General features: G+C 37.8%; 1 protein-coding gene across 3 annotated transcripts in view; it reads right to left on the bottom strand.

The window, feature by feature from the left end:
- FBXO28 (F-box protein 28) overlaps positions 1 to 21,081 on the bottom strand; it is a 34,834-nt gene extending 13,753 nt beyond the window's left edge. Inside the window, exons 1-3 of one of the 3 annotated variants that reach the window (XR_011247659.1) lie at positions 20,762 to 21,052; positions 9,196 to 9,305; positions 5,854 to 5,992 (exon numbers count right to left, since the gene is read on the bottom strand). Coding sequence is in view for 2 of the 3 variants with exons in the window: in XM_069545428.1 (XP_069401529.1) it covers positions 5,854 to 5,992; positions 9,196 to 9,305; positions 20,762 to 21,028 (516 nt within the window). In the remaining variant the exon portion in view is untranslated. Of the gene's footprint in view, positions 1 to 5,853; positions 5,993 to 9,195; positions 9,306 to 20,761 lie in introns of all 3 variants that reach the window. The other 2 variants (XM_069545428.1, XM_069545427.1) reach the window with 2 other exon arrangements.
- Between the last annotated feature and the right edge of the window lie 6,868 nt (positions 21,082 to 27,949).

Below are 27,949 nucleotides of genomic sequence, written 5' to 3'. Positions count from 1 at the left end.
ACATCTGTAAACCAAAATGTGAAATATTCTTATCTACCATATTCAGCTTTCTAAATACAGTGTGAAAGCAAGGTGTATCTCTTTCCCTTTGCCCAAGTGTTCTATTAGGAAATTCAGTGTTTTTAAGTCTTACTACATAGAGGTTATTTTAATTAAGTGACTCATTCAATCCATGTTTTCAATAAAATTAAAAACATTTTCTTTCCTGTGTCCAAAAGCTACAAGCAAAGGACAAGGTGAAAAAAAAGACAGCATGTTAGAGCCAAACTGCTTCTCCCATCCAGAGTCATCAGCGGCTGAAACAGCTGTAGAGACACATGTTAAGAAAAGAACAGCATTTACCTGATTTTAAAATATTTCATTTTCTGAATAGGTTTAATCACTTTCTGAAAATTACTTTAGCAACAAGAATGTAATGGTTTGAGTCTGGTATCCAGTGTAAAGACCACAGGTCTTAGGCAGGTCCCTAAACTCTTTAATGGCTATTTATACACTTTTCAAGTGATATGCCACTGCTGAATACTAGAGATAATTAATACTTGTGAAAAATATTTTTAAGTTTTAAGAAAGAATGGTAAGAAACGAAAACCAAATGTGAGCAACTATCACATTCCCAGCACATACAGTTTAGTCTATCATGCTTATGTTTAAATTGGCACAGTAATAAATGAGATAAGATGAACATAATTTAAGGCTTTCAACTATTATAGATGAGAGAATTTCTATCTTATTTAATCTATTGTTTAGCAAACAAAGTAGTGCAAGTGAGTGAAAGTCACTCAGTTGTGTCCGACTCTTTGGGACTCCATGGACTATAAAGTCCATGGAATTCTTTAGGCCAGAATACTGGAGTGAGTAGCTGTTCCCTTCTTCATGGGATCTTCCCATCCCAGGGATTGAACCCAGGTCTCCCGCACTGCAGGAGGATTCTTTACCAGCTGAGCCACCAGGGAAGCCCAAGACTACTGGAGTGGGTAGCCTATTCCTTCTCCAGCAGGTCTTCCCGACACAGAAATCAAACCAGGGTCTCCTGCATTGCAGGCAGATTCTTTACCAGCTGAGCTACCAGAGTTGCCCTTAGCAAACAAAGCTCCCGTTAGAATATTGAACGTTGTATGTTCTCATTCTGTTTCTTTTTGTTCCAACTGCTGATGTGCTCAGCCATGGCTGACTCTTTGTGACCCCATGAACTGTAGCCCACCAGGTTCCTCTGTCCGTGGAATTTCCAGACAAGAATACTGGAGTGGCTTGTCATTTCCTTCTCTTTGCTCCACTTGAGATTTCCTTAATTTTCCTCTTATTTCTTTTAATTTTTCTTCCATATTTGTGAATAATTCTTTATATGGCATGTATTTGTCTGTATTTTAATATTTCTCTTAGACTATTAGTCACAGTTTGTTCAAGTTTTATATCTTTGTATTGCTTTCTCAAAGGTCTTTTTTTCTCCATTTGTTTTACTTTGTGTTTCTTATTAGCCTGGTGATTCTCTGCTCCTTGCTTATATTTAAAAATGCAGCACATAAAAAGCTGATCAGATCTCCTAGTTAGCCAAACTAGTGGTAAAGGTGGAGTTTAGGGGTGTAAGAACAGGGACCTAAAAAATTCAATGAAAATAGATTAATTCTTTTTCCATTTTAAAGGTTCAATGACTGCATGTATTTACTTGAGGACCAGCAAGATGAAAGGAGGAAATGCTTCTAAGTAAGAGTTATTTTTAAGAATATCTTTACACTAAAACCAATTTTAAAAGAAACAAAAATACAACATTCTGGAAACATTAGATAGACTCAAATTGAAGGATATTTATTCCTCAAAATAACTTCAAAAACTTAAAGCCTAAGAAACACAAAGTGTAGGGAATTATTACACATTAAAGAGAATTAACAAATTCATGTGTGATCCTAGATTGGATTTTGGAGTCAGAAATAAGAATAGCTAGGAAAACTATTATTGGGATAAGAAATGAAACTTGAATATGGACAGCCGATCAGTGTATTGGATCAATGTTAAATTCCCTGAGCCTGTTATCTCTGTACTGTGGTTAAGTAAGAAAATGTCCTAGTTCTTAGGGAATACACTGAAATATTTCAGAATAATGGTCACAGTATCTCCAACTTTTCTTCAAACAGTTCAGAAAAATGAAACACATATGCAGAGAGAGAATAAAAGCAAATGAGACAAAAGGTAAATAATTGCTGATCTGGATAAAAGAAATATGGGAATTCCTTTTCATATTTTTTGCAATTTTTGTGTAAATGCGAAATGGCATCAAAAGAAAGCTACCCCTCAAAAAAAGAATAAAGAAAGTGATCATCACCAGTTCCCACCCCCCAACTGAAAACATCATTAAAAACAAACCAGCAATACAAAATCTACAGATTTTAAGTTCTTTCAGGGAAATCTAGCTTCATGACAATCATTTTGACAATCATTTATACCGTGAAAGCACTGACTTTTGGAGACCACTGTATTTCAATAAGCACAAAAGGTTTACTGGGGTTGTTAGTAACAATGAAGAAATTATTCATGTCTTTTTTCATTATTATATTTCCTGGAATGGATAGTTGGCCTCTGCTCCATGTGTTTTTCAGTTTGTGCGAACTGCTGATACTGATCAAGAACTTACTATAAAAAGTTTGACTTCTATATGTCAGATAGAAGATTTGAGAAATCTATACAGGAATAAGCCAAGAATCTATACTTGATTCTGAGAAAAGATGAATGGAACATCAATATAGTGGTCAGAGTCTGCAACTGTGGCCCTAACTGACCTGTGCCTATTTCTGTAAATAAGGCTTTTATTAGAACATGAGCACACCCATTCATTTACCACATGTAGACTCATGGCCATTTCTCAGCTGAGAAACAGACCATGACATGCCACAGACCATGTGGTCCACAAAGTCAAAAATATTTATTATCTGGCCCTGTACAGAAAAGTTTGCTGATCCTTCCCAGAACTCATAGTGGCAAACTCCCAACCAGTCTGAATTCTTTAGACAGACCTTTAAATGCCTTTGTTGTTAGTACGGTTTCCTTGTCAAGAGACTCCATTTTAAACCCCTCCCATGAATAAGCCTTAGATTTTCACTGGGTAGAAGGGCAATGATCTAGCTTGTTTGGAGTTGGAGAGGGGACCTACAGGTTTAAGTCATTCCTAAATACAGATTCTCAACCAACCTTTCTGTTTTAGCCCCATTTTCAGAAGTGCTTTCAACTCTAGAATTTCTTGGAGGTTCAGCTGTGCATACTACATTGACTCCCAGCTTCCCCCACTGCCAGGTTAGGAATTAACTTCCTCAGTTCTTCTAAGTCAGTTATCATTTGTTCATCTACTTTCCAACTTCCAAAATCCTGCTGCTACTGTCTACTCTCTTGACCTCCTTTTCATGGGGCTTTATCTTTTCTTCCTTTTAAAAATTACATCATTTACTCTTCTCCAATGAGCAGAGTATGGGGAGAAGTTAAGAGGTAAACATACATTTAATCTTCTATCTTCATTCTACCATTTAATTTTACAAACAAATTTGATTGTTCTTTCAGAGAATAATTTTTTAAAAAATTTCCCCCCAACTGTTAAAGGTCCAAAATTCTGGTATGTATCAGGCAATCTAATTTAAATGAATGTTGCTATTACCCAGATTCACTTGAGTAACTTGTAAAAACTAATTTGTGAAATGAACCCAGGAGCAAGATGCTGGGGAAACCAAGAATAAACTACTATAGAAATCATATACCAAATCAAGATTATATGCTAAACTGAAAGAAAAGTATTTCATAGAATGTCTTCACTTACAGATGTGAAACTTAATGCCATATCCTTATGTTCTGAAGACAGAATATGAAAGTTTAAGGATGAGAAAGTTCAAAAAAGAACAATGATAAAACAACCCAAATATTGCAAACTATGTTAAGTTAGCAGTTTAGACTTAGCCTAAATAAGCTAAAAAGTACCAGTGACATAAAAATAAAAAGTAGTAATCTAAGTATACAGTGTTGATTTAGGCAAAATATAAGCTATAAAGATGGCAGAATAAACCAAAGTGATAATCAAAACAAAAATCACTTGTTTTTTGGGAGTTGTTTTTCCAGTTCAGACTTGTAGGAGAAAAATAAATTAGGAAAAGATCTTGTGAGGAAATGGGTAACATTAAGGAAAAATTGAAGACTTTTCCACTGCAGGTAAGGTAAAGGGCTCAGTTAAGGAGCAAATGCCCAAGGGGATACACATAAGCTTCAAAACTGAAAACATCCTCCACTGCTACCACCTCAGTTAGTACTAGAATTAAAAGAGAAAACAAGTGGTTTCCAAAAAAAATAGCAAGACTCAACTGAATTTAACCTCATTTGTTTAGACAGTAAATACCATTTCAATCACATGATCTTGATCAACTAGAACAACAGAGAGACAACTTCTGTAAAGGCTGGTACTAAAATATCTTTGGCTTTGCAGGCCATATGGACTTTGCTGCAAACTATTCAGCTTCCATTAACAATAATTGGTTGAATTGTCTCTTGAAGTTATGAAACTTAGAGAGGTACCTTAAATATCCATAATCTTAACATTATGAGATATGCAATAAAAACTATGAGGCTATAGGAGACAACCTATTCACGTTCACTGAACGTGAACATCAAGAATTAAGACCTATGAATTAGACCTGGATAAAATCTGGCCTAAGAATTAGAATCTCAAGTTTCTAACTGGTCACCTTTTTATAGAAAAGCATCAGTAGCTAATATGAGGAAAGTGAGCTATACCAAAGAATACTTCAAATAAGAAACAGGACTCCTCTGGCTCCCAACAAACATTACAGAATATTGAAAATGAAGGAAGTAATAAAATATTGCCAATGTTAACTATCAATGGAAATAACAAAAAGAGAGCATTCAAATTTTACTAAGTATTAATTAGTTCCAACCATGTTAAGGGAACCTTTTGCCAGTAGCAGCTAAGTAGCAAAATGATCTTTAATTCTACCTCCATCTCTTCCACATAAAAAGATACTGAAGTTATTTCATTCTGAATTTACACTCAATTCAAGAAGCAAGGTATTAGTGAAGGTATGAGCAGCATGTTGAATTCTGGGTCCTTTATTAACTCAGTCACAGTATATACACCACAATAAACTTATTTCTGTGTTAAACAGCACTATTACTTAGTCCAGAGTACACTACTATACTGTAATTATCTATTCTTGTCCAATCTGGAAGTTTGTGAGTTGTTTTCATGAAACATTTCTCAAACAAAACAAAACCAGCTTGTCTCTTCCAACCCCCCTCCCTAAAATGGTAACAATCTTGAAGGCAGAGACAATACCTATTCCTGCTCATTGCTGTATCTCTGGCATCTTTACAAAAAGTAAAAGCTTAAAATTTTTCTTTGCGTATGAACCCTTAAAAAGCTTTCCTGAAGAATAGTAGAGCTTCTATAGCATATTTCATAATCATAATTTTAAGTATACAGATCACATAAATGATATGTATTTATATAAGTTACTGCACAGAAGCTAAACAAATCCATTCTTAGAAACCCATTCAAAGTAGCAATGAGACTTCCCTGGCAATTCACTGGTTAAGACTGCACTCCCACAGCAGGGGCCCTGGGCTCAATCCCTGCTCAGGAAATTAAGATCCCGTGTGCCTCACATGGTGGCCAACCTTAAAAAAAAAAGTCAAAAGCCCACAATTGTCTATACAACTTACCCTCTAATATTGTGACTACTGAATTCACAGATGACCAAAGAAGTAGGAGTGATTCTGTCATTTAAAAAAATCACTCTGAAACTTCATAGTAATTTAAAGTTTACACAATCCAACCCAGCTGTTACTAAGTAAGCAATTCTATTTTACCTTTCCCGGGATGAAGCAACAGAGATTGGAGTCCACATACTTCATGAAAGTCATATTTAATAATGACAGCCTTGTTTCAACAGCAGCGAGGATGTCTGCATGCCGAGCTAATGAATGGTTTCTCCTTTCTGACTCTCTCCTACCAAAAAAAAAAAAAAAAAAGCAACCATTAAAAGTACTGTGGACTAAAATGTTAACCAAACGAAATATCTTAATGTAAGCCTAACATTTACATGTTAATTTAGAAGTCTACAATTGGGTCATAATTTAACTGCAATGATAAATGAATCACTATGTTTAGAAATCCTTGCTAAGGATCAATCATATTTATTGATAAAAAAAATTTGAAAAAAATTATTTTTTATGTGTTTTGCCCTTTTGACTATACGGATTCCCTAGTGGCTCAGTCGGTAAAGAATCTGCCTGCAATGCAGGACACTTGGGTTCGATACCTGGGTTGGGAAAATTCCCTTGAGAAAGAAATGGCAACCCATTTCAGTACTCTTGCCTGGAGAATTCCATGGACAGAGAAGCTGGGCAGGCTGCAGTCCATGGGATCACAGAGTTGGACACAACTGTGCAACTAACTTTTACCTTTCACTTGGATATATCAAGCTCAAGCCTAATGGCTATTAGAATCAGAGAAATTAGATAAATGAAAGAAGTATACATGGACATAAAGACAAGAAACCATATATTTTTGCTCTAAGATCAGCTCATTTTAACTTTTCAAAAGTTCTGAGACATAATTCACTTTTCAAGGGTACCATTTAGTGATTTTTACTATATTCACACTGTGTACCCATCACTACCATCTCATTTCAGAACATTTTCATTATCATAAAAAGAAAGCCTGTAACCGTTATTTATTACTCTCATTATCCAGCCCTTGGCAACAGCTAATTCACCGTTTCTATGGATTTGCCTATTCGGGATACTTCAGATAACTGGAATCTTAACAGTATGTGTTTTGTGACTATCTTCTTTCACTTGGCATGTTTTCAAGGTTTAACCATGTAGAAGGATGTCTCAGTAGTTCTTCATTCCTTTGTATTGCTGAGTATTATTCTATTATATGGACATACCATAATTTTGATTATCCATTCATCTGTTGCTGGACTCTTGGGTTGCTTCCACTTTTTGGCTATGATGAATAATGCTATGAGTACTGTGTACTTTGGGTAGACATAGTTTCACTTCTCCTGAGTATACACAGTGGTGAAATGTGGTATACAGCAGTATATGCATATACAGCAGTAAATGCAGTAGTGAAACTGCTGCACCATTCGGTAACTCTGTATATCATTTTTTGAGAAACTGTTTTGTAAAGTGGCTACAAAATTTCATTATCCCACCAGTAATATGTGAAAGTTCCAATGTGTCCATCTCCCTCCCAACATTTGTCCTTTTAAATTTTAGCCATCCATCCTGGTGGGTGTTCACTGGTATCCAATAGTATTTTGATTTCCAATGCCCTGATGACTAACGATGTTTGGCCTCTAGTACATCTTCTTTGGAGAAACTTCTATCAAATTCTTTGCCCATTTTCAAATTGGGGTTATTTACCTTTTATTGTTTATGCCTTAAAAAATATATTTCGGTCACATCAGGAAAATGTGGGATCTTAATTCCTGGACCAGGGGTTGAACCTGTGCCCCTTGCACTGGGGAAGTGTGGAATCTTAACCACTGGCCACCAGGGTAGTTCCCCCTTTTATTGTTGAGTAGTAAGAGTTCCTACTATAATCTGGATATAAGTCCCGTAGCAGATACATGGGCTGCAAATGTCTTGTCCCATTCTGTGGCTGTCTTTTTATTTTCTGGATGGTGTCCTTTGAGGCACAGACATTCTCAATTTTGATGACTTCTAGTTTGTCTACTTTTTCTTTTGTTACTTGTCCTTTTGGTGTTGTATCTAAAGAACTTAATCCAAGTTAATGAAGGTTTATGACTACATTTTCTTCTCAAGGTTTTATAATATAGCACTGACATTTGCACTTAAGTCTATGGTTCATTTTCAGCTAATTTTTTTATTTGGTTTGAGGAACATCTTTAACTTCATTCTTTAGTCCCAGCATCATTTGTTGAAAACACTATTCCTTCCTCATTGAATTTTCTTGGCATTCTTATTGAAAATCAATTGACAAAAAATGTAAAGGTTGACTTTCCGGACTCTATTCCATTGATCTGTATGTCTATTTTTATGTTAGCACCAGACTGATTATTGTAGCTAAAGCTTTGAAACTGGGAAATGGTAGTTTTCCAATTTTATTCTTTTTCAAGATTGTTTTAATTATTCTGAGTTTTTTGTATTTCCATAGGAATTACAGGATCAGTCTGTCAATTTCTACAAAAAGACAGCTAGGATTCTGATAGGGGTTGCTCTGTGTGCTGAGTTGCTTCAGTCACGTCTGGTTCTTTGCAACCCCATGGACTGTAGCCTGCCAAGCTCCTCTGTCCATGGGACTCTCCAGGCAAGAATACTGGAGTGGGTTGCCATGCCCTTCTCCAGGTGCATGGGATCAAACCTGTATCTCTTATGTCTCCTGTACTGATAGCCAGGTTCTTTACCACTGAATATATACTGAATATATATATATATCAATTTGGGGAATACTGCCATTTTAATGGGCTTCCCAGATGACTCAGCAGGTAAAGAATCTGCCTGCAATGCTGCACACACAGGAGACGCAGATTCAATCCCTGGCCATCTTAAAATGAAACCTTCCAATCCATGGTCACAGAATGCCTTTCCATTCATTTAAGTCTTTAATGTCTTTTAACAGTGCTTCCTGGTTTCTAATAAACAAGTTTTGTACTTCTTTTGTTTTATATATATATATATATATATATAATTACTATCAATGCTATTGTGAACCGAATTGTCTCCATTTTTGGACTGTTTATTGCTAGTGCATAGCATTATACAATTGATTTCTGTATACTAATCTTTTATCTAGTATCCTTGCTGAACTTGTTTTTGGCTCTGATAACTAATCAGTGTATTTCATATATAATATCATGTGTATATAAGATCGATGTTATCTGTGAATAGAATGTTATCTGTGAATAGAATTTTATTTCTTCCTTTCAATCTGAATGCCTTTAATTTCATTTTCTTGCCTAAATGCCCTGGCTCAAACTAAAATATTGAACAGATATAGCCAGTGTGAACAAACCATAGTAAAATTATTTATTGTGATCTGTGTACACTTTGCTACAAAAATGTGGAAACCATTTAACATGTAAACCCTTACTTAGATTTTTTAAAAAAATAATAATAATCAAGAAACAAATAAAATCCCCAGTTGTAGAATTACTGCCACTGATAACCATAACATACCTTGGGAGCTGTGCTTTAACTTGTTTCTGACATAGATTATGGTACCTTTCCACCTTTAGAAATCCCTGATTCAACATTCTCTGGCAGACCAAGTCCATTCTTTTACAAACCTATGGGAAGACAGAATGAGAAAGAATTTTAAAAGTAAAAACTTCATCTAAAAAGGGGATATATATATGTATATATATAACTAGTTCACTTTGCTGTGCAGCAGAAACTAATACAACATTGTTAAGCAACTATACTCCAATAAAAATTAATAAAGGGACTTCCCTGGTAATCCAGTTGTTAAGACTCCATCCATGCTTCCAATGTAAGGTGTGTGGGTTCAACCCTTGGTCAGGGAACTAAGATCTCAGATGCTGTATAGTGCAGCCAAAAAAGTATGTAAAATTAATTTAAAAAAAAACAAATTGATAACAATTAACTTAGACTCATTAACTGATGGTTCAAAGTTCTCTGTGCTAGAACTGTTCTCCAGTTTGCTATCTGAATCTTTGAATCAGTATATGTGAATTCTTCACTGTAACCTGCAATACTACATTTAAAAACTAATACTATACGTAAGTAAGGAATAATTTACCCTTTAAAAAATAATATATATGTTTCCTCATTTATTTATATATTTGACTTTTTCTTGGTTGTGCGACATGGCTTGCAGGATCTTAGTTCCCCGACCAGGGATCAAACTCATGCAGTGGAAGTTCAGAGTCCCACTTGATTCTTTATTTTTGGTATCTGTGGAATGTTCTGAATGTATCCCCACTATTATGGTCAAAGTCTATAATTTTAAAGATCATTAAAACAAAATATTTGAAGGCTTCTAATGGTTTGAAACAAGAAAATTCTTCTCTAGCCAAAAATACATATTCAAACTTGAGTCTAACCCCTCACAAAGTTTTTATCATTACCAGAATGAAAGTTTTAAATCATTTCTTCTAGTTACTTGGATGAAGTATGATAGTTTATAATAGCCAAAGCCTATACTAGATACTGTCATACATATCCTTCAAAATATTTTAACATGTATAGCAGAAACAACTTTAAAAATGGTATCTTTATATAATAAAAGCATAGGATCTGAAGTCAGAACACCTAAATTTGAGTCCAGCCATTTTATGTCCTTGGGCAAGTCAGTTCCTTTTTGAAAGCCTGAATCAGACGTCTATAAAATATGGCTAGTACCTCATACAACAGGGGTATCATTAGGATTAAAAAAAAAAAAAACAGACATTAAATCATGGTAAACTATAAATCGCTATCTAAAAATTGTTTAAAAAATTTTGTTAACAATTTTAACTTTACCACTAATTTGAAAACTTTGCTTTATATACTTAGCTCTTATATTTCTGAAATATCCCAGTATCTTTCTTATCTTAATGAAACCTACTACACAAAATATGTTTGTTGTTTGTTTCCTGACTATTTTGCATTGACTCAGAGGTATCAGCCTGGACCTCAGTTCTCACTGTATAGGCGTGGATGTTGAAAGCACAATGCTGAGATGAAACTGAGATAAATCTACATCAAGGCTAAGTCGATTAGGCAAGGGCTGTCTTAACGCTTCTATCTCTCATAGCACCCAAATACAAATGCTTGAACTAAAACCAAGTACTGATGAAACTCAAAAGTTGCTTTCTCCTGATAAAAATTCTGGTATACTGGGCTGAGCTAATAAAGGTTTTGATACTCTAATACTAAATACTGCTGCTGCTAAGTCACTTCAGTCGTGTCCAACTCTGTGCAACCCCATAGACAGCAGCCCACCAGGCTCCCCCGTCCCTGGGATTCTCCAGGCAAGAACACTGGAATGGGTTGCCATTTCCTTCTCCAATGCATGAAAGTGAAAAGTGAAAGCCAAGTTGCTCAGTTGTGTCAGACTCTTTGGGACCCCATGGACTGCAGCCCACCAGGCTCCTCCATCCATGGGATTTTCCAGGCAAGAGTACTGGAGTGGGGTGCCATCACCTTCTCCGAATACTAAATACTAGCCATTCCCTATATAATAGTATGCCAGATGAAAGGTATGAAGGTAAACAGTTCTTCTCAATTTCAAAGTAGATGAAAACATAATAAAGTACTGATACTTTACTGATAGAGTAATTCTAATAAATCATATTTTAAAATACAGTGGAATCTATTTCTAACTGAATAAGTTATAAACATTTGTTCAGTGTCTAGTGAAAAAAAAAAACCCAATATGTACTGATATAAATGTTTCTAAAACAAAATATTTAATGAGTACATCTATAAATCTCTTTAATCTAGTTTAGGTTTAGCAGTTTAATAGAAATAGGTGAATTTTCATATCTGCTTCTTTTGCATTAATCTACTGAGGTATTCTTACCTAAGAAAATTCTAGAAAACACAATATACAAGTGCACATTTCATTAGCTGTATGATGACACCATCACATATCACAGAACTACTGGAAAACGCCACTGGACCTTTGTGAAAGAATGAGAGTAAAAAGTGCAAACAATACCTTAGTACAGTAATGAAAATATTTTAGATTATATAGACTCCTTGAGTCTTGGGAATCCTTCTGGTAAACCTGGACTGCATTTGAGAACCACACTGCCATAAACAATGGTACTGAACTTTGTGTGAGGAAAAAAGAAACATTTATCATGTTACTGGAGGAAGAAAAAGAAAGTATGTCTTTGTGTGTCTGATGAGGGGATATAAAGCTGGCTAAATTCTAATCTGTCATAGGAGAAAGTCAGTCAGTTCAGTCACTCAGTTGTGTCCAAAAGTCAACAGACATTATCAAGTAGGAAAAAAAACCCCACCCAAAGACTTCAAAATGAACTCTGAGGAATAAAAATTGGGGATTTCATTGTTGTTGAAACTATTTAATGTGAGGCAGAAATGGCAACCCACTCCAGTATTCTTGCCTGGAGAATCCCATGGACAGAGGAACCTGGTAGGTTACAGTCCTCGGGGTCACAAAGAGTCGGATACGACTGACCGACTTCACTTTCACTTTCACCCTCTAACACAACTTTGTAGAAAAATACTCTTTTGTTCTGTGGACTCTCTAACCTTTCTGATAATGTCTGAGTTGAATAATGGAACTAAATCCACTGTGGTAACGATTTCCTAATTTTTTAAAAAGTCAAATCATTATTCCGTACATCTTAAACTTATACAGTGCTATATATCAATGCCATCTCTATAAAACTGAAGAAAAAAAAATGTTTATTTACAAAGTGAAAAAGTCAGGAGGCTCAGCAGTAAAGAATCCGCTTGCAATGCAGCAGGCAGATGAGCAGCAGGTTCAATCCCTGGGTTGGGAAGATTTCCTGGAGGGAAGCATGGCAACCCACTCTAGTATTCTTGTGTGGAGGATCCCATGGACGGAGGAGCCTGGAAGGCTACAGTCCGTAGTGCTGCACAGAGTAGGACATGACTGAAGTGACTTAGCACACAGCACACTGCTGTAATAACTTCCAAGGTACTTTCTAAATTATTTCATTATTCTAGAATTTTGCTGCACTAAATCTAGCTAAATACTCAATTTAGGAATCTTTTAATAATCTAGAAATGCAATGGAAGGAGTACTGACTAATATGAGCATACAATCGACTGAGTAATTTTTTATAAATAAATACCAGGTAAGGTCAACCAAGGAAGACTTAGCGTGATCCTAGGCTTTAAAAGAAGAAAGGACAGGACTGCTAAGTTAATGCTGATGGAACAAAGGCACAAAGCCTGGAATGAATAAACCATTAGCTAACTACTTCTGAAGACAGATCAGATACGTAAGCAAAGCTGAGAAGAATAAAATCTCCCATGTTTTGATCAGGAAAATCAGACAGTAATGAGAAATAAAAATTTAAAAGGAAAAAGAACATCCATTTTGGGAGAGACCTGGTATTGGGACAGTTGACTGGTCCTTTTCCGTAAGCAACTATAATGTTACAACTGAAGATAAGGTTCTGGAGATCTCACATGAAGATAGCCGAAACCACTGCAGATGAATCCCAAATAAAGAGGTGAAAGACACGAAAAAAGACTTATAAATGAGTCTTAACTGATCATTCTAATCAAAAGCTGGCAAAAAGATCAGAAAACATACATCTGAAACAAATACTGTAAATCAACTATACCTCAACTAAAAAAAAATTAGAAGATAGGAGGTAACAAAAGCAAACTAGACTAGCACCACAGAACCCAAAAGACCTGAAGCATTAGTTTATATTACAGGACAAGAACAGTACTTAATGTAATATTCTTCCTTTCATAAATGTTTTATAAGCACTGACTGGCCAATAGCATAAAACCAAAAACACCATAGAGCATATAACTCTCTTTCGTTTAGGATTCAGAAGGAAGCAAAGTGACCTCTACAAAAACAGAAATATATTAATTTTCCCCAAGGTGAGCCGTATAATTATAACTGCTATCAATGCATATTACCTTGCAAAACAAAATTACCTTATTTAAAGTGTAGCTCTAAATTTGGGGTTACTTATTTCCCAAGGCTACAGAAAAGAAATATTTCCCCAGTTATTAAAACAAAACAAAAATCCTAGCAGTTTGGCAATTTACTCAAGACAGAAAAATTCTAGAATCTAATATACAAAGATGATGACTATGTCAAAAATGATCAATATATTTAGAGATTAGGAAAATACATACTATATAAACAAAAGGTAACTAATGGAGTAAGTATACAATAGAGACATTTAACTTAAGAGACATTTAACTTGTCCCTCTGTTATTTGCTGTTCTAGTATGAAGAACAGATTTGTTTTCTTTGTTAATAATTTCAAGATTTAAAATGCCATGTTTCTTCTTTTTACCATTTTCTAACAAGTGATGAAAAATAAAAATTTTGTTTCATCACTTGTGTTTATTTAGAAATCCTTTTCAATGTGTTGTGCCACTATGGCCCTTCTTAAAAAGGCAAGACACATACCTTAAATCCGTGAAATCCACAATTTTCTTGTTAAACCTCTACTGTAAAATCTTGGTTGATTCCAAGATGTACATTTTCTATCTTTTAACACTTGACAGTAGAATAATCTTACAGTATATATTATAACTACTGAGCATTTCCTTCTCAGATATCTTAGATGCCTTAAAATACACTGGGTTTCTTCAATTTTAAGATGCTGTGGAGACTTTAAGATATGCTTTCAATTTAATAAAAAGAATTTTTTTAAAGTACCAATATAATAATATAATTTGATCAAGATGCATTATCATTTCAAAAATGTTAAAATATGAAACTATATCTTAGAATCAAGGAAATATGGTAATGGAATCATATTTTTAATGTACTCATTTCATTCTCTACAGTTCTCAAATGAACTGGATAGTCAATGCATGCATGCTAAGTTGCTTCAGTCGTGTCCGACTCTTTGTGACCCCATGGATTGTAGCCCACCAGGCTCCTCTGTCCATGGGATTCTCCAGGCAAGAATATTGGAGTGGGTTTGCCATGCCCTCCTCCAGTGGATCTTCCTGCCCAGGAATCAAACCTGCATCTCTTATGTCTCCTGCATTGGCAGGCGGGTTTTTTACCACTAGTGCCACCTGCAAAGCCAACTCAGTTCAGTTCAGTCGCTCAGTCCTGTCCGACTCTTTGTGACCCCATGAATTGCAGCACGCCAGGCCTCCCTGTCCATCACCAACTCCCAGTTTCCCCCAATTAATAAGGAAGCTATTATCAAAGATTAAGCTGCTTATTAGACCCTTGACCTGAAAGGGACATAAGACACCAGAATCTACCCTTTCTTTTTACAATGAGAAAACTGAGGCCTTAGGAACGTATATGACTTGTTCAAGGTCATCCAATCATTAAGGGCAAAAAGTGAAATTAAGAATTTGGGTCCTCCAGCAAATAGTGATTCACACACACACACGTATCATTCTAATATGGACTTTAATATGGATTACTCTGTTTCCTCACTTTTTCATAGTGGCTACACATTTCAAGGGTTAGCAAAGTACCTAGGATGGCACGTCAATAAAAACTAAGCTATGTCAGGGGTGGGGAACAATCCAGGTCTTTTGATCTGTGTATTCCCTCCCCTAATTTTATTTATTTTTGGCTGTGCGGGATTGCACCAGCTTTCCTCCAGTTGCAGCAAGCGGGGGCTACTCTTGTTGGGGAGCATGGGCTTCAGGGTGCTTGCACTTCAGTAGCTACAGTTCCTGGGCTCTAGAGCACAGGCTCAGTAGTTGTGGTACAAGGGCTTAGCTGCTCCGAGGCATGTGGGATCTTTCTGGACTAGGGGTTGAACCTGTGTCTCCTGCACTGACAGGCAGATTCTCTACCACTGAGCCACCAGGGAAGCCCTGATTTGTGTCTTGTTAAACTTAGTGATCAGTAGCTATGCAGACTGAAATGTTTATCCTAATTATTCTCAGTTGATTAGGGTCTCTAATATTCTACTGCTATAGAAACTGTTGGCATGAGTCTAGAAAGCAGGACTTTAGTGGGGGTGATTTTTGCCACACTACTCAAGTTTTGCCATGGAGCTAGACCAAGATCTTCCTATAATCCTCTCAATCAGACAAATCTTCTGTGCAGAATATTTGACAGCCATCTAGGCTGGATTCTTTAGAAAGTCATGAAAGAATGAAAACAGTGAAAAGGCGGGAGAGATGTTCCAGATTACAGAGACTAATGCTTTATTAAATTTAAGAACCTTAACTACCTCCCCAACCCATCTCCAAGCTATCAAAACACATTTTGGTGACAACTGAGAAACCTGAATATAAAATGTAATATTAAATACCTTGGAAGTGATGATATTGTGACTATATAGAAGTATTTTAGGGGTAAAATGTCACTGTATTTGCACCTTACTTTCAAATGGTGAATGAGCGTACAAGATAAAGTAAACGTGGCAAAAAGTTAATGATGGGTGCATGTGTGCTCAACTCTGTCCAACTCGTATGTGATCCCATGGACAGAGGCGATAAAATCATTTAAAAAATGAACAATGAATGAGCCAGTCGTATACAACTTCCCATCTCTTTCACAAGAACACTTTAATCTTTTATAAGAAAAAATTCTATCCTTTTGGTAATGGACCATTTAAGATATACTACTATATACAGAGACAGAGAGTTAATTCTCAATTGTCTGTTGGTAAAATTACAACAAATTAAAAAATTCCCTGTGTGTCCCTCCTACATATGCACTTGGAAAGAAAATATAAATTTAATATTAGCCTGAACAAAACAATTAAGATAATTACATATCTTTTTTTTTTTTTCCCTACTGGGAATGTTCTTCCATCTTTACTGACTGGATAAAAATTCATGACCCTGAGGAAGCCTCTGCTGATTAACCTCAACATTCTTGTATTTACTACTATGCATTTGTTATCCTGATTCTTTGTAAACGTGCTCAAGGAAGGTATGTACGTTGTGTCTCAGTGATGATATTGTGGACAGGGTTACCGATTGGACACCTTTGAGAATCTGCAGGAGTGAAGTATTCCCAAAATATAATTTCTTACCTATACTTAAGAATTTGTTAATAAAATAAATAACCTGATGATGACATGGTAGGGGAAAAACCCCTCAGCAGTACAGACAGTGTATTTTCTATAATACAGTGATACAGAGCAATGGTTCTCAAAGTGTGGTCAAGGGACCCTTGTGGTTCCCAAGATCCTTTCAAGAGTTTCTGAAGCTAAATCATTTTCATAATGCTAAGATGTTATTTGCCATTTTCATGCTTATTCTCTCACAAGACACAGCAGAATGTGTGTGGCAACGTGACATGTGATGACAGCTAATGGAATCATGTACTGTGCATTCTTGGGTATTTTAGAATCTTCAAAGGTAAGCGATTTGGGTCCTCAGTGACTTTTAAGAATGTAAAGGTGTCTTTTTTTTTTTTTAATTTTTTTTTCGGTTTTTTATTTTTTAAATTTTAATATCTTTAATTCTTACATGCGTTCCCAAACATGAACCCCCCTCCCACCTCCCTCCCCATAACATCTCTCTGGGTCATCCCCGTGCATAAAGGTGTCTTGAGACAAAATTGAGAACTACTGATATAGAGAAAGAGATATAAGGAAGACATCTTGCCTACTTAAAAAAAAAAAAAAAGGTAATACTTTCCCATTTTCCTTCATATTTTCTGCCAGTCAACCCTCTCTACAACTGAACTTTTCAAACACATTTGAAGAAAAGATGCAAAAGGAACTATAAATGAGTAATAGATTTCACCAGCTAGAGTGCACTAGAGAAATATCCTGGGACAAAAACATAGATTTATGTATTTTGCTGTCAAATGGAAAATGTCATTCCAGATAATAAGCATGACACTTGAACTAAACTTTTAATCAAATCTGTCCTGAACCACTTATAGGATTCCATTAAATTTACAGGAGCTCCACTAGAACCACAGAGGAAAAATCTATAGGACCTCTCCACTGGGCTGCCAGGGAATTCCCTAAGACAACTTTTAAAAAGCCTTGCGTACTTTTTTTTTTTTTCAGTGAGAACTCTGTACTCACAGGTCAACGTTATATGTTCCAATTTGGCTGTGATGTGCTCTGCAACTAGGTGCAGGACCTTCCTTAACCTTTGCCACTTGTTTCAAAAACTCTCATACCTGTCAGCACAAATTTATGTGATTTACTGGAAAACAACTCAAAGTACACATTTTGTCATTTAAAAAGGTATCTTCATCCAAATAATTTAAAATATATTAGAGAAGTTAAATATTTAAAGAACTATTTTTATGTAACCAGGATTTCCAAGTTCCAGGTACATTTTGGGAGCAACAGTCAAGGGCAGAAAAAATAAAACAAAATCCAGTTCAATAAGGGATCTGGACATTCCTTTGGAAATAACCAGACTGGAGAGTCAAATTTCAATTATTCATGGCAAGAGGAAGCAAAGTCGATTGGAAAATGTTATTTTGGCAACTTGGGACAAACTGTATTAAGCAAATATAGAGCAGTAAGTACATGGACCCTGCACCTGTCCTCTAATTTAGGTGTTAACAATAGTTATGACTGAGGTCCTAATGTGTGTGCTCAGTTGTGTCTGACTCTTTGCCACCCTTTAGACTGTAGCCCTCCAGGCTCTTCTGTCCATGGGGTTTCTTGGGCAAGAACACTGGACTGGTTGCTATTTCCTCCTCCAGGAGATCGTCCATGACCCAGGGATTGAGCCTGAGTCTCTTGTGTCTCCTGCACTGCAGGTGGATTCTGTACCACTGAGCCATCTGGTAAGCCTAAGGTTCTAACTGGGCAAGTAAGCTGAAGGAAGTAAAAAAGAAGCACCTGACAAATATGTAAACTAGCTCATTAACTACTGAATGGTTGACATTTAGCTTTATGGAAACTAATTCTGTTCTTAATTAATATTACTCTTTTCTAAGTACACCCAACCTTAATTCTACTCAAAAAAATACTTGACAATAAAAGAAACTATGTAATTTATATGCCAGATAGCAGCATACAAACTGGTAGTGATTTTCTCGCAAACAGTCGGTTAGGGATAAATGGTCACTTAAATTAGGAAAGGCATGGAAAGCACATACTACGCACTATCGCTAGACTGCCAATTTCATTAATGACCATAATTAAATTAATGCTGACACCTAGTGGCAAGAATCTTTCATGTTACTTGAATTGCACCTTATGACTTATGAACCAAAGAATTTAAAACCAAAGACCCTTCCAAATCGCCACAAAAGATTACCCACTTAATCTAAGAATTATCCATTAACCTTAAGTTAAGAAAGAAATAAGAAATAGTTCCCCATTACTAAAACAGAGAAAAAAACCATCTTTAAGAAGTAAAACTGGGAGCTGAATCTTTTTAGGGGGGTGGTAAGGGACTCCTTATGATAAAAATCTCTGAAACTACAAAATTTGTATCTTTAAAATACTAGAATAGATAACTGCTTAAAAATAAGAATGCAGCTGAGTATTTCATTTGAAAGAGATGTCATTTACTAATAAACTGTGGGATGTGTTTTTAACTCTGTCCCCTAGGATAGGCTGTTTTTCTCCCCTTTAAGAATGTTTTTAATTTTTAAAGAAGCAAATTGACCAACAAATGAACATCCCCCCCCCCACACACACACAGTTTTTCTCAATACTTATAAAACAGAAGGTGAACATTCCAAGCTTTACAAAGGCATTGTCTGGCTGAAAGGCTCAATTCAAATGTCATGTCCAATTTCCAGGCAACAGGAATGTATACCAAGAATTCTGATCAAATATCATTCTTTATCAAAAATCGAAGGAATAGTTAGGATTCTACAAGAAATTCTAGGATAACATGTTTGGAAATTCAATCATTTAAGGGACAATCATTTTAAAATACTACTTTCCAAATGAATTTTCTATCCTGCAGACTGGCATGGTTGATGTGCTGTGTTGACAAGAAAATAAATGGTTCACCAGTTTGAATATTTAATAGCCTCCTTTAAAAAATATGCTTGCATCTGAAAAATACAATTATGATCAATTTTAAATTGAAGGTGTAAATCTAAAATAGAGTTTATTGATTATTAAGAAAACGCTATACACAGCACATTCAGATATGTCTTTGTCCTCTTAAAAACAACCCCGACCACGTATTTAGCTTCTACACAGAAACGGTTTATAATCATTTCAAAATGTCCACCTCCTTCAATTTCCTTACCACTTAAAGATAAATTCACTGAGGAAGCAAAATAACTGACTGACTGAACTAAGGTAGTCATTGAACCTTCAGTGAAGCCTCTGGGATGAAAAAAATCCCAAAGGCAAATTCATTTATTTTCATTAATCATGGACAGACTTACTGTGATTTTAAGGTATAAAACCTCTCCTAAAGTTGGCGGGGGGGGGGGGGCGGGGGGAGGGGGCGTAAATCACTAGTTAGAAAAGAAATGCAGGAGAGGAAAAAAACCTCCTCAAGGGGCAAGGTGCTTTACTAGGGGGTGGCAAGTGTCAGGGGTGAGGCAAAGCCCGATAGTCACTTCTCAGGATTGCCTTCATTGGTCAACCAAGGCGCTGGGGTTGAGGTTACCAAAACGAGTTCGAATTCCTCCAAACCTCTACTGGCTTTTGGGAGGACGGACCTATCTGACTTTTATCTTTCGCAACAAGGAAACTTGGGTAGTAGGGGGAACAATACGTTATTCTCACAGACAAACCAAACCTAGCCGGGATAATCTCGCCTACTTCGGAGTGCTCGCCAACTCCAGCCTGGGGTTGGAAGGTGATATACAAAAGGCAGATGGTGAGATCCCTTCGGCGTCCACGCTCAGGCCGGACAGAGGTTGGAAGCCCAGTTCTTGCTGCCCCCGCCCGTGGCCCCGCTTCCGGATCGGGGGCACAGAGCCCCCGAGCCCCCCAGACTCTCAAAGCCAAGTTCCTGCAGGCAGTCGCCCCCACTCCTCGAGCAAGGGCGGAATCTGGACAAACCCCGCGGGCCAGCCCCAAGAGAGACTTTGGGGCGGGAGGGGTGCGCTTGGTGCTTTAGCTGCAGCTCGCCAGGGGCTCCCTCCCCGGGGAACGCTCTTCCCTTTCGGGCCCTCCCCAGACCTCGGCTCTCGGAGAGGGCGGCAAGGGTCCCCAGGGGGCCTCACCAGACGGAGCTGGCTAATTTCGTCGTAGGACATAAAGCTGAGGATGTTCTCGATGGCTACGATGGGCAGCGCCACCAGCGTGTTGTTTTGAGGCAGCTGGTCCGGAGCCAGTCCCGGGGCTGGGGACGCCTGGGACCCCGGCTGCGGGGGCTGGGGCGGGGGCGGTGGGGGCAGTCGCTGGGTAGAGGCGATGGCCGAAGGGGAGCCGCCGTCGCCGTGACCGCCGCCTCCTTCCTCAGCCATCCGCTCCTCCGACGCTGCCGCCATCTTGGGGGTTTGATTCCTTCCCCCCTCTGCAAGGGGAACAGGGACACTTCCGGTGCGTCACTTCCTTCTCTTGAGCTGCCGGGAGGGGCACCTGGAGGAGGGGGAGGAGCCTATGGGGTGACAGGCAGAGACACTTTGATGCTAGTTCAAGTGGGAAGGAGAGAAGATCACCTAAACTCGTGGAAAGGTGGTCACTGTAAGACCTTTCATCTAAGATTGGAAACGACTTGAGGGCAGACGAACCGTGTCTGAAATTGACTTCACAGTGCAATTTTTCCTAAAGTGCTTCCCTGATAAAGGGAGATAAAAATAATGTTAACTAGTAAGTGAAGTAAGGTCATAGCATCTGGTCCCATCACTTCATGGCAAATACATGGGGAGACAATGGAAACAGTGACAGACTTTATTTTCTTGGGCTCCAAAATCACTGAGGATAGTGACTGCAGCAATGAAATTAAAAGGCACTTGCTCCTAGGAAGAATAGCTGTGACAAAACTAGAGAGTGTGTTAAAAAGCAGAGTCAGACTTTGCTGACAAAGGTCCGTATAGTCAAAGCTGTGGTTTTTGTGGTAGTCATGTAGGGATGTGAGAGTTGGACCATAAAGAAGGCTGAGTGCTGAAGAATTGATGCCTTTGAACTGTGGTGTTGGATAAGATTCTTGAGAGTCCCTTGCACTGCAAGGAGATCAAACCAGTCAATTCTGAAGGAAATCAACCTCAAATATTCAGTGGAAGGACTGATGCTGAAGCTGAAGCTCCGATACTTTGGCCACCTGATGTGAAGAGCTGACTCATTAGAAAAGACCCTGATGCTGGGAAAGATTGAAGGCAGGAGGAGAAGGAGGAGACAGAGGACCAGATGGTTGGATGGCATCATGGACTCAGTGTACATGAGTTAGAGCAAACTTAGGGAGACTGTGAAGGACAGGGAAGCCTGGTGTGCTGCAGTCCATTGGGTCGCAGAGTTGGACATGACTGAGTGACTGAACAACAGTAGTAAGTGTAGATGAAACAATGTAGAATATCATCATTTTTCAAGAACCATACTGATTGATTTAGGCAAAAAAGAATGTAGGATTGATTAAAACTGCCATATGAATGAGCCTTAAAAATGTTTTCAATTAAAGAAGCAAGACCCAAACGACCACATATTGTATGAATCCATTGATATGAGATGCCTGAAATAGCCAAGACAATAAAGACAGAAAGTAGATTAATGGTTCTGAGAAGCTGGAAACAGCAGGGGAAAGGGGATCGACTGCTAAGGGGTGTAGGATTTTTTTTCTGGGGCGATGAAAATGTTATGGAATTAGACAATGGTGATGGGTACACCTCTGAATTGTACACTTCAAAATAGTGAATTTGGGGACTTCCTTGGTGGTCCAGTGGTTAAGAATTCACCTTCCAATGCAGACGACTCGGGTTCCATCCCTGGTCAGGGAACTAAGATCCTACATGCTTGGGCAACTAAGCCTGTATGCTGCAATTATGGAGCTTGTGCACTCTGAAGCCACGTGCCACAACTAAAGCCCAGGGCCACAATGAAAGAGCTTGTGTTCTAACAACCCAGCCAAATAAATGAAAAAATAAATATTTTTTTAAATAGTGAACTTTATAATATGTGAATTATATCTCCATAAAAAATTGATTTAGGCAAGAATCATCAAAAGATGCTAAAATGAGAAAGTAAGAGTGTGATCTGGAAAATAATATTTACATAGATTCAAAATAACCCCCACAAATTAATTATCAATTACAAGATAAAAAGAAGTTTGCAATAGAGAGATTTGGTGGACACCACCATAACCAAATGATCAAAATTAACTTCACGAGCTATGAGTAGAATTGACATCATGTAGCTCCTGATATGAAAAGGACATAGCATAATGTGGTATTCCTACCAAAAATGCATAACCTGTACTTGAGATAGACAAATCTATGTAACTACCCCATAATCTTTTTAAATTTTTATTTATTTATTTTTCTTTTCTTTTTATCTTTCTTTTCTTTATCTTTCTTTTCTTTTTGTGGTAGTCATGTATGGATGTGAGAGTTGGACTGTGAAGAAAGCTGAGTGCCAAAGAATTGATGCTTTTGAACTGTGGTGTTGGAGAAGACTCTTGAGAGTTCCTTGGACTGCAAGGAGATCCAACCAGTCCATTCTGAAGGAGATCAGCCCTGGGATTTCTTTGGAAGGAATGATGCTAAAGCTGAAACTCCAGTACTTTGGCCACCTCATGTGAAGAGTTGACTCATTGGAAAAGACTCTGATGCTGGGAGGGATTGAGGGCAGGAGAAGAAGGGGACGACCGAGGATGAGATGGCTGGATGGCATCACTGACTCGATGGACATGAGTCTGAATGAACTCCGGCAGTTGGTGATGGACAGGGAGGCCTGGCGTGCTGCGATTTATGGGGTCGCAAAGAGTCAGACACGACTGAGCAACTGAACTGAACTGAATTGTGGTCTTGTAAGAGAATGTCCTTCTTCTTAGGAAATACACATTGAAATATTTAGGGGTAAATGGGTCATGATGTCTCTGTTTGCTCTTCAGTGGTTCAATATGTAGATAGAGAGTGAGATGAATAAAGCAACCATGATAAACATCAATACTTGGTGAATCTGGATGAAGAGCATACGAGAGTTTGGTCTATTTTTTTTTTTTTACCCTCCAATTTTCTGGAGATATAGTTGACATACATCACTGTATATGTTTAATGGGTACAGCATAATGACTTGACTTACATACATCATGAAATGATAATCACAATAAATTTAGTGAACATCCATCATCTCACGTAGGTACAAAATGAAAGAAATAGAGATTTTTTTTCCTGTGGTGAGAACTGTTAGGATTTACTCTCCTAACAACTTTCATATATAACCTATGTGCCTGCTTAATTGCTTCAGTCATGTCTGGCTCTTTGTGACCCTATGGACTATAGCCTGCCAGGCTCCTCTATCCAAGGGATTCTCTGTGAGTGAAAGTCACTCAGTCGTGTCCGACTTTTTGTGACCCCATGGACTATACAGTCCATGGAATTCTCCAGGCCAGAATACTGGAGTGGGTAGCCTTTCCCTTCTCCAGGGGATCTTCCCAACCCAGGGATTGAACCTAGGTCTCCCACATTGCAGGTGGATTCTTTACCAGCTGAGCCACGAGGAAAGCCCAAGAATACTGGAGTGGGTAGCCTATCCCTCCTCCAGGGGATCTTCCTTACCCAGGGATCGAACCCACATCTCCTACATTAGCAGGCAGATTCTTCACTACTGAGCCACCTTGGAAGCCCATCCTTGTAATAGCCTATGACAAAGATAAAGGTGCAAAAATCACTGAATTTTGAAGCTTTCTCTTTTTGGGGGGGTTGGTCTTAATCTTAAAATCTCCAATATATCTTTTGTTTTTCAGCTTTGGTTTGGAATCTAATTGTTGCATGGTAGAAACTAGAGAAAGCCAGGCATGACTAAGGGCTGAGGAAAAGCAGGTAACAACTAAAGCAAGGAAATGAACTGGAAGTGCTGTGGGTAGCTTATTAGAGTTGGCATCTTTTCCTCACTCATGGATCTGTAAACAGTTGGTAATTTTACCTATCATTGTTTCAGGTCATAAAATTCTTTGAAGTTATTGAACCCAGGTTTCCCGCCTTGCAGGCAGATTCTTTACCAACTGAACCACCAGGGAAGCTATATCTTCATAGAACCTGTTCCAATTTGATTTGAAATGAATTCACTTTTTACCTTGTTTTATTAGAGTTAGATACTTTCTTGGTAGATTGGATTGAAATTGAATTTCTGTAAATGGAATCATGCTTTTTTATTATAAAGGAAACCCATAGAAAATCTTTTAAAAAGTGAATCATCACTGCCTTCGTCTATTCGGTGAATCCACTAGTTATGTGCAGTTTTGTTTGGCTTGAAATGGACATGTGGAAAGCCTTCCTGCTCCCTTATCTCTCCACATGTGGTCAACTAGTTAACATCTAGGACAGGCTGACCCCTGAGCTAAGCAGCAAAATAAGACTTTGGAAACAATTTAAACCACTTCCTGCCAGTAAGCCCACTTAAATTATCCTCTGTTTATGTATATTGGATCTGTGCCCCTATATTTCTTACACATCTTTTTTTTTAAGTGAAAATTTCAAAATACATGATTGCTTTGTTTCAATTATTGAAACAAATGCTTGTTTTGGAGACATTTCCTGATCAAAATAAATACTTGTAACTAAAACAAATATTTGAGCTTTTAGGAGTTCTGAGTTGTAAGTGTGGTTTTTACACCATCAGCAGGATTTTTACACTGTTGCTGAATGATGATCTCAAGTACAGGATGGACCTATGCATTTTTAGATCTCTGTGTTTCTAGTTTTATTATTTATACCTTCCTTCTTTATTTCACAAAGTTAATCTGAGGCTAAGTGGAGACAGCAAATGGGTGAGCTTTTGATTCCTTAGATTAAAGACATTCAAGTCAATTTAGCATGAAACAGTTACTGTATAGACAGCATATTAAAAAGCAGAGACATTACTTTGTCAACAAAGGTCCATCTAGTCAAGACTATGGTTTTACCAGTAGTCATGTATGGATGTGAGAGTTGGACTATAAAGAAAGCTGAGCGCCGAAGAATTGATGCTTTTGAACTGTGGTGTTCGAGAAGACTTTTGAAAGTCCCTTGGACTGCAAGGAGATCCAACCAGTCCATCCTAAAGGAAATCAATGCTGAATATTCATTGGAAGGACTGATGTTGAAGCTGAAACTCCAATACTTTGGTCACCTGATGTGAAGAGCTGATTCATTTGAAAAGACCCTGATGCTGGGAAAGATTGAGGGCAGGAGGAGAAGGGGACGACAGAGGATGAGATGGTTGGATGGCATCACGACTCAACGGACATGAGTTTGGGTAGACTCTGGGAGTTGGTGATGGACAGGGAGGCCTGGCGTGCTGCGGTTCATGAGGTCGCAAAGAGTCGGACACGACTGAGCGACTGAACTGAACTGAACTGAGCTGATCCTGGCCCCAGTTATCCATCTGCCCTCCTAGTTAGGGTGTTTTCTGGGAGGATAGGATTGGGTTGGGTGCAGTGACGTAAGGGGCTAAGCTATTTAATGGTACCTTCACAAGATGGACTTTACAATGAGAAGAGTAAATTAAAACCCAGACATTGTATTTCCTATCTGTTAGCCCACTCCAGTATTCTTGCCTGGAGAATCCCAGGGACGGCAGAGCCTGGTGGGCTGCCGTCTGTGGGGTTGCACAGAGTCGGACGTGACTGAAGTGACTTAGCAGCAGCAGCAGCAGCAGATTTGTAACTTATAAAATAGACTAAATAAAAAGAGGTTTGAGAGTTTCAATGGATTCTGATTAGCTATATATACTTTTTCCTTTTTAATTGCAGAAAAAAACATATAACACAAAACTTACAACCTTAACCCTTGCTAAAAGTATAGTTCAGCAATGTTAAGTATAGTCACATTGTTGTGCAGTCAATCTCCGGAAAACTTTCATCCTGCAAAACTGAAGCCCTGTGCTCATGTAACACCAACTGCTCATTCCTCCCTGCCCTCAGCCCTTGGCAGCCTCCGTGCTACTTACTATTTCAATGAATTTGACTACTTATATAAATGGAATTATTCCATTTTTCTTTTTGTGACTAGTTTATTTCACTTAACGTAATGTCCTCAAGTTTCATTCATGTCGTAGCATGTGTCAGAATTTCTCTCCTTTTAAGACTGTATAATATTCTATCATATGTATGTACTAGATTTCGTTTATCCATCAGTGGGCACTTCAGTTGCTTCCACCTCTTGGCTATTGTGAGTAATGCAGCTATAAACACGGGTGTGCAAATATTTCTTCATGATCCTGCTCCCAGTTCTTCTGGATATATGCTGAGAGATGGGATTGCTGGATCGTGTGGTATTTTCATTTTTAATTTTTTGAGAAACTACCATACTGTTTTCCATAGCAGCAGCACTATTTTGCATCACCACCAACAGTGCACAGGGGTTTCAATTTCTCTACACTTTTGCCAACACTTGTAATTTTCTGTGTTTTTTTTTGATAGTAGCCACCTTAATGAGTGTCAGGTGATATCTCCTCAGGGTTTTATTTTTCATTTCCCTAATTAGTACTGATATCGAGCATACGCTTGTTGACTATTTGTAGATCATTCCTGGAGAAATGTCTATTCAAGTCATTGCTCAGTTTTTAATTGATTTTGTTGTTGAGTTGTTGGAGTTTTTATTCTGGATATTAGCAACATGCAAATAGTTTCTCCCATTCTATTGGCAGTCTTTTCACCGTGTAGATTGTGTCCTTGGATGCACAAAGGTTTGTAAGTTTGATGCAGTCCCCTTTATTTTTTCTTTTGTTGCCTGTGCCTTTAGTGTCATGTACATGATTGCCAGCAAAATCCAGTGTCATGAAGCTACTGTCTATTTTTTTTTTTTAAGGAGAGATATACTTTTAGAACTTACATTTAGGTCTATGATCTATTCAGAGTTAATTTGAACTTCTCTGGTGGCTCAGTCCATAAAGAGTCAGCCTGCAATTCAAGAGACCCTGGTTCGATGCCTGGGTCAGGAAGATTTCTTGGGGAAGGACATTGCTTCCCATGGACAGAGGAAACTGACTGGCTATAGTCCATGGGGTCATAAGAGTCGGACATAACTTTAGCAACTAAACCACCAGAAAGTAAGGGTCAAACTTCTCTGCATAGATCCTTTGTATAGCTATCCAGTTTCCCTAGTATCATTTTTGAAGAGCCTGTCCTTTCTCCATTAAGTGATCTTGGCATCCTTGTCATAGATTTTTTGATCACATATAATAAATGGGCTTATTTCTGGACTGTCTAGTCCATTAGTTTGGTCTGTATACCTGTCTTTTGCTGCTAACACCCAGTTTTGATTACTATAACTTTA

This window comes from Ovis canadensis, chromosome 12, assembly GCF_042477335.2.
Source record: "Ovis canadensis isolate MfBH-ARS-UI-01 breed Bighorn chromosome 12, ARS-UI_OviCan_v2, whole genome shotgun sequence".
Lineage (NCBI taxonomy): Eukaryota > Metazoa > Chordata > Mammalia > Artiodactyla > Bovidae > Ovis > Ovis canadensis.
This window is presented reverse-complemented; position numbering and strand designations above follow the sequence as displayed.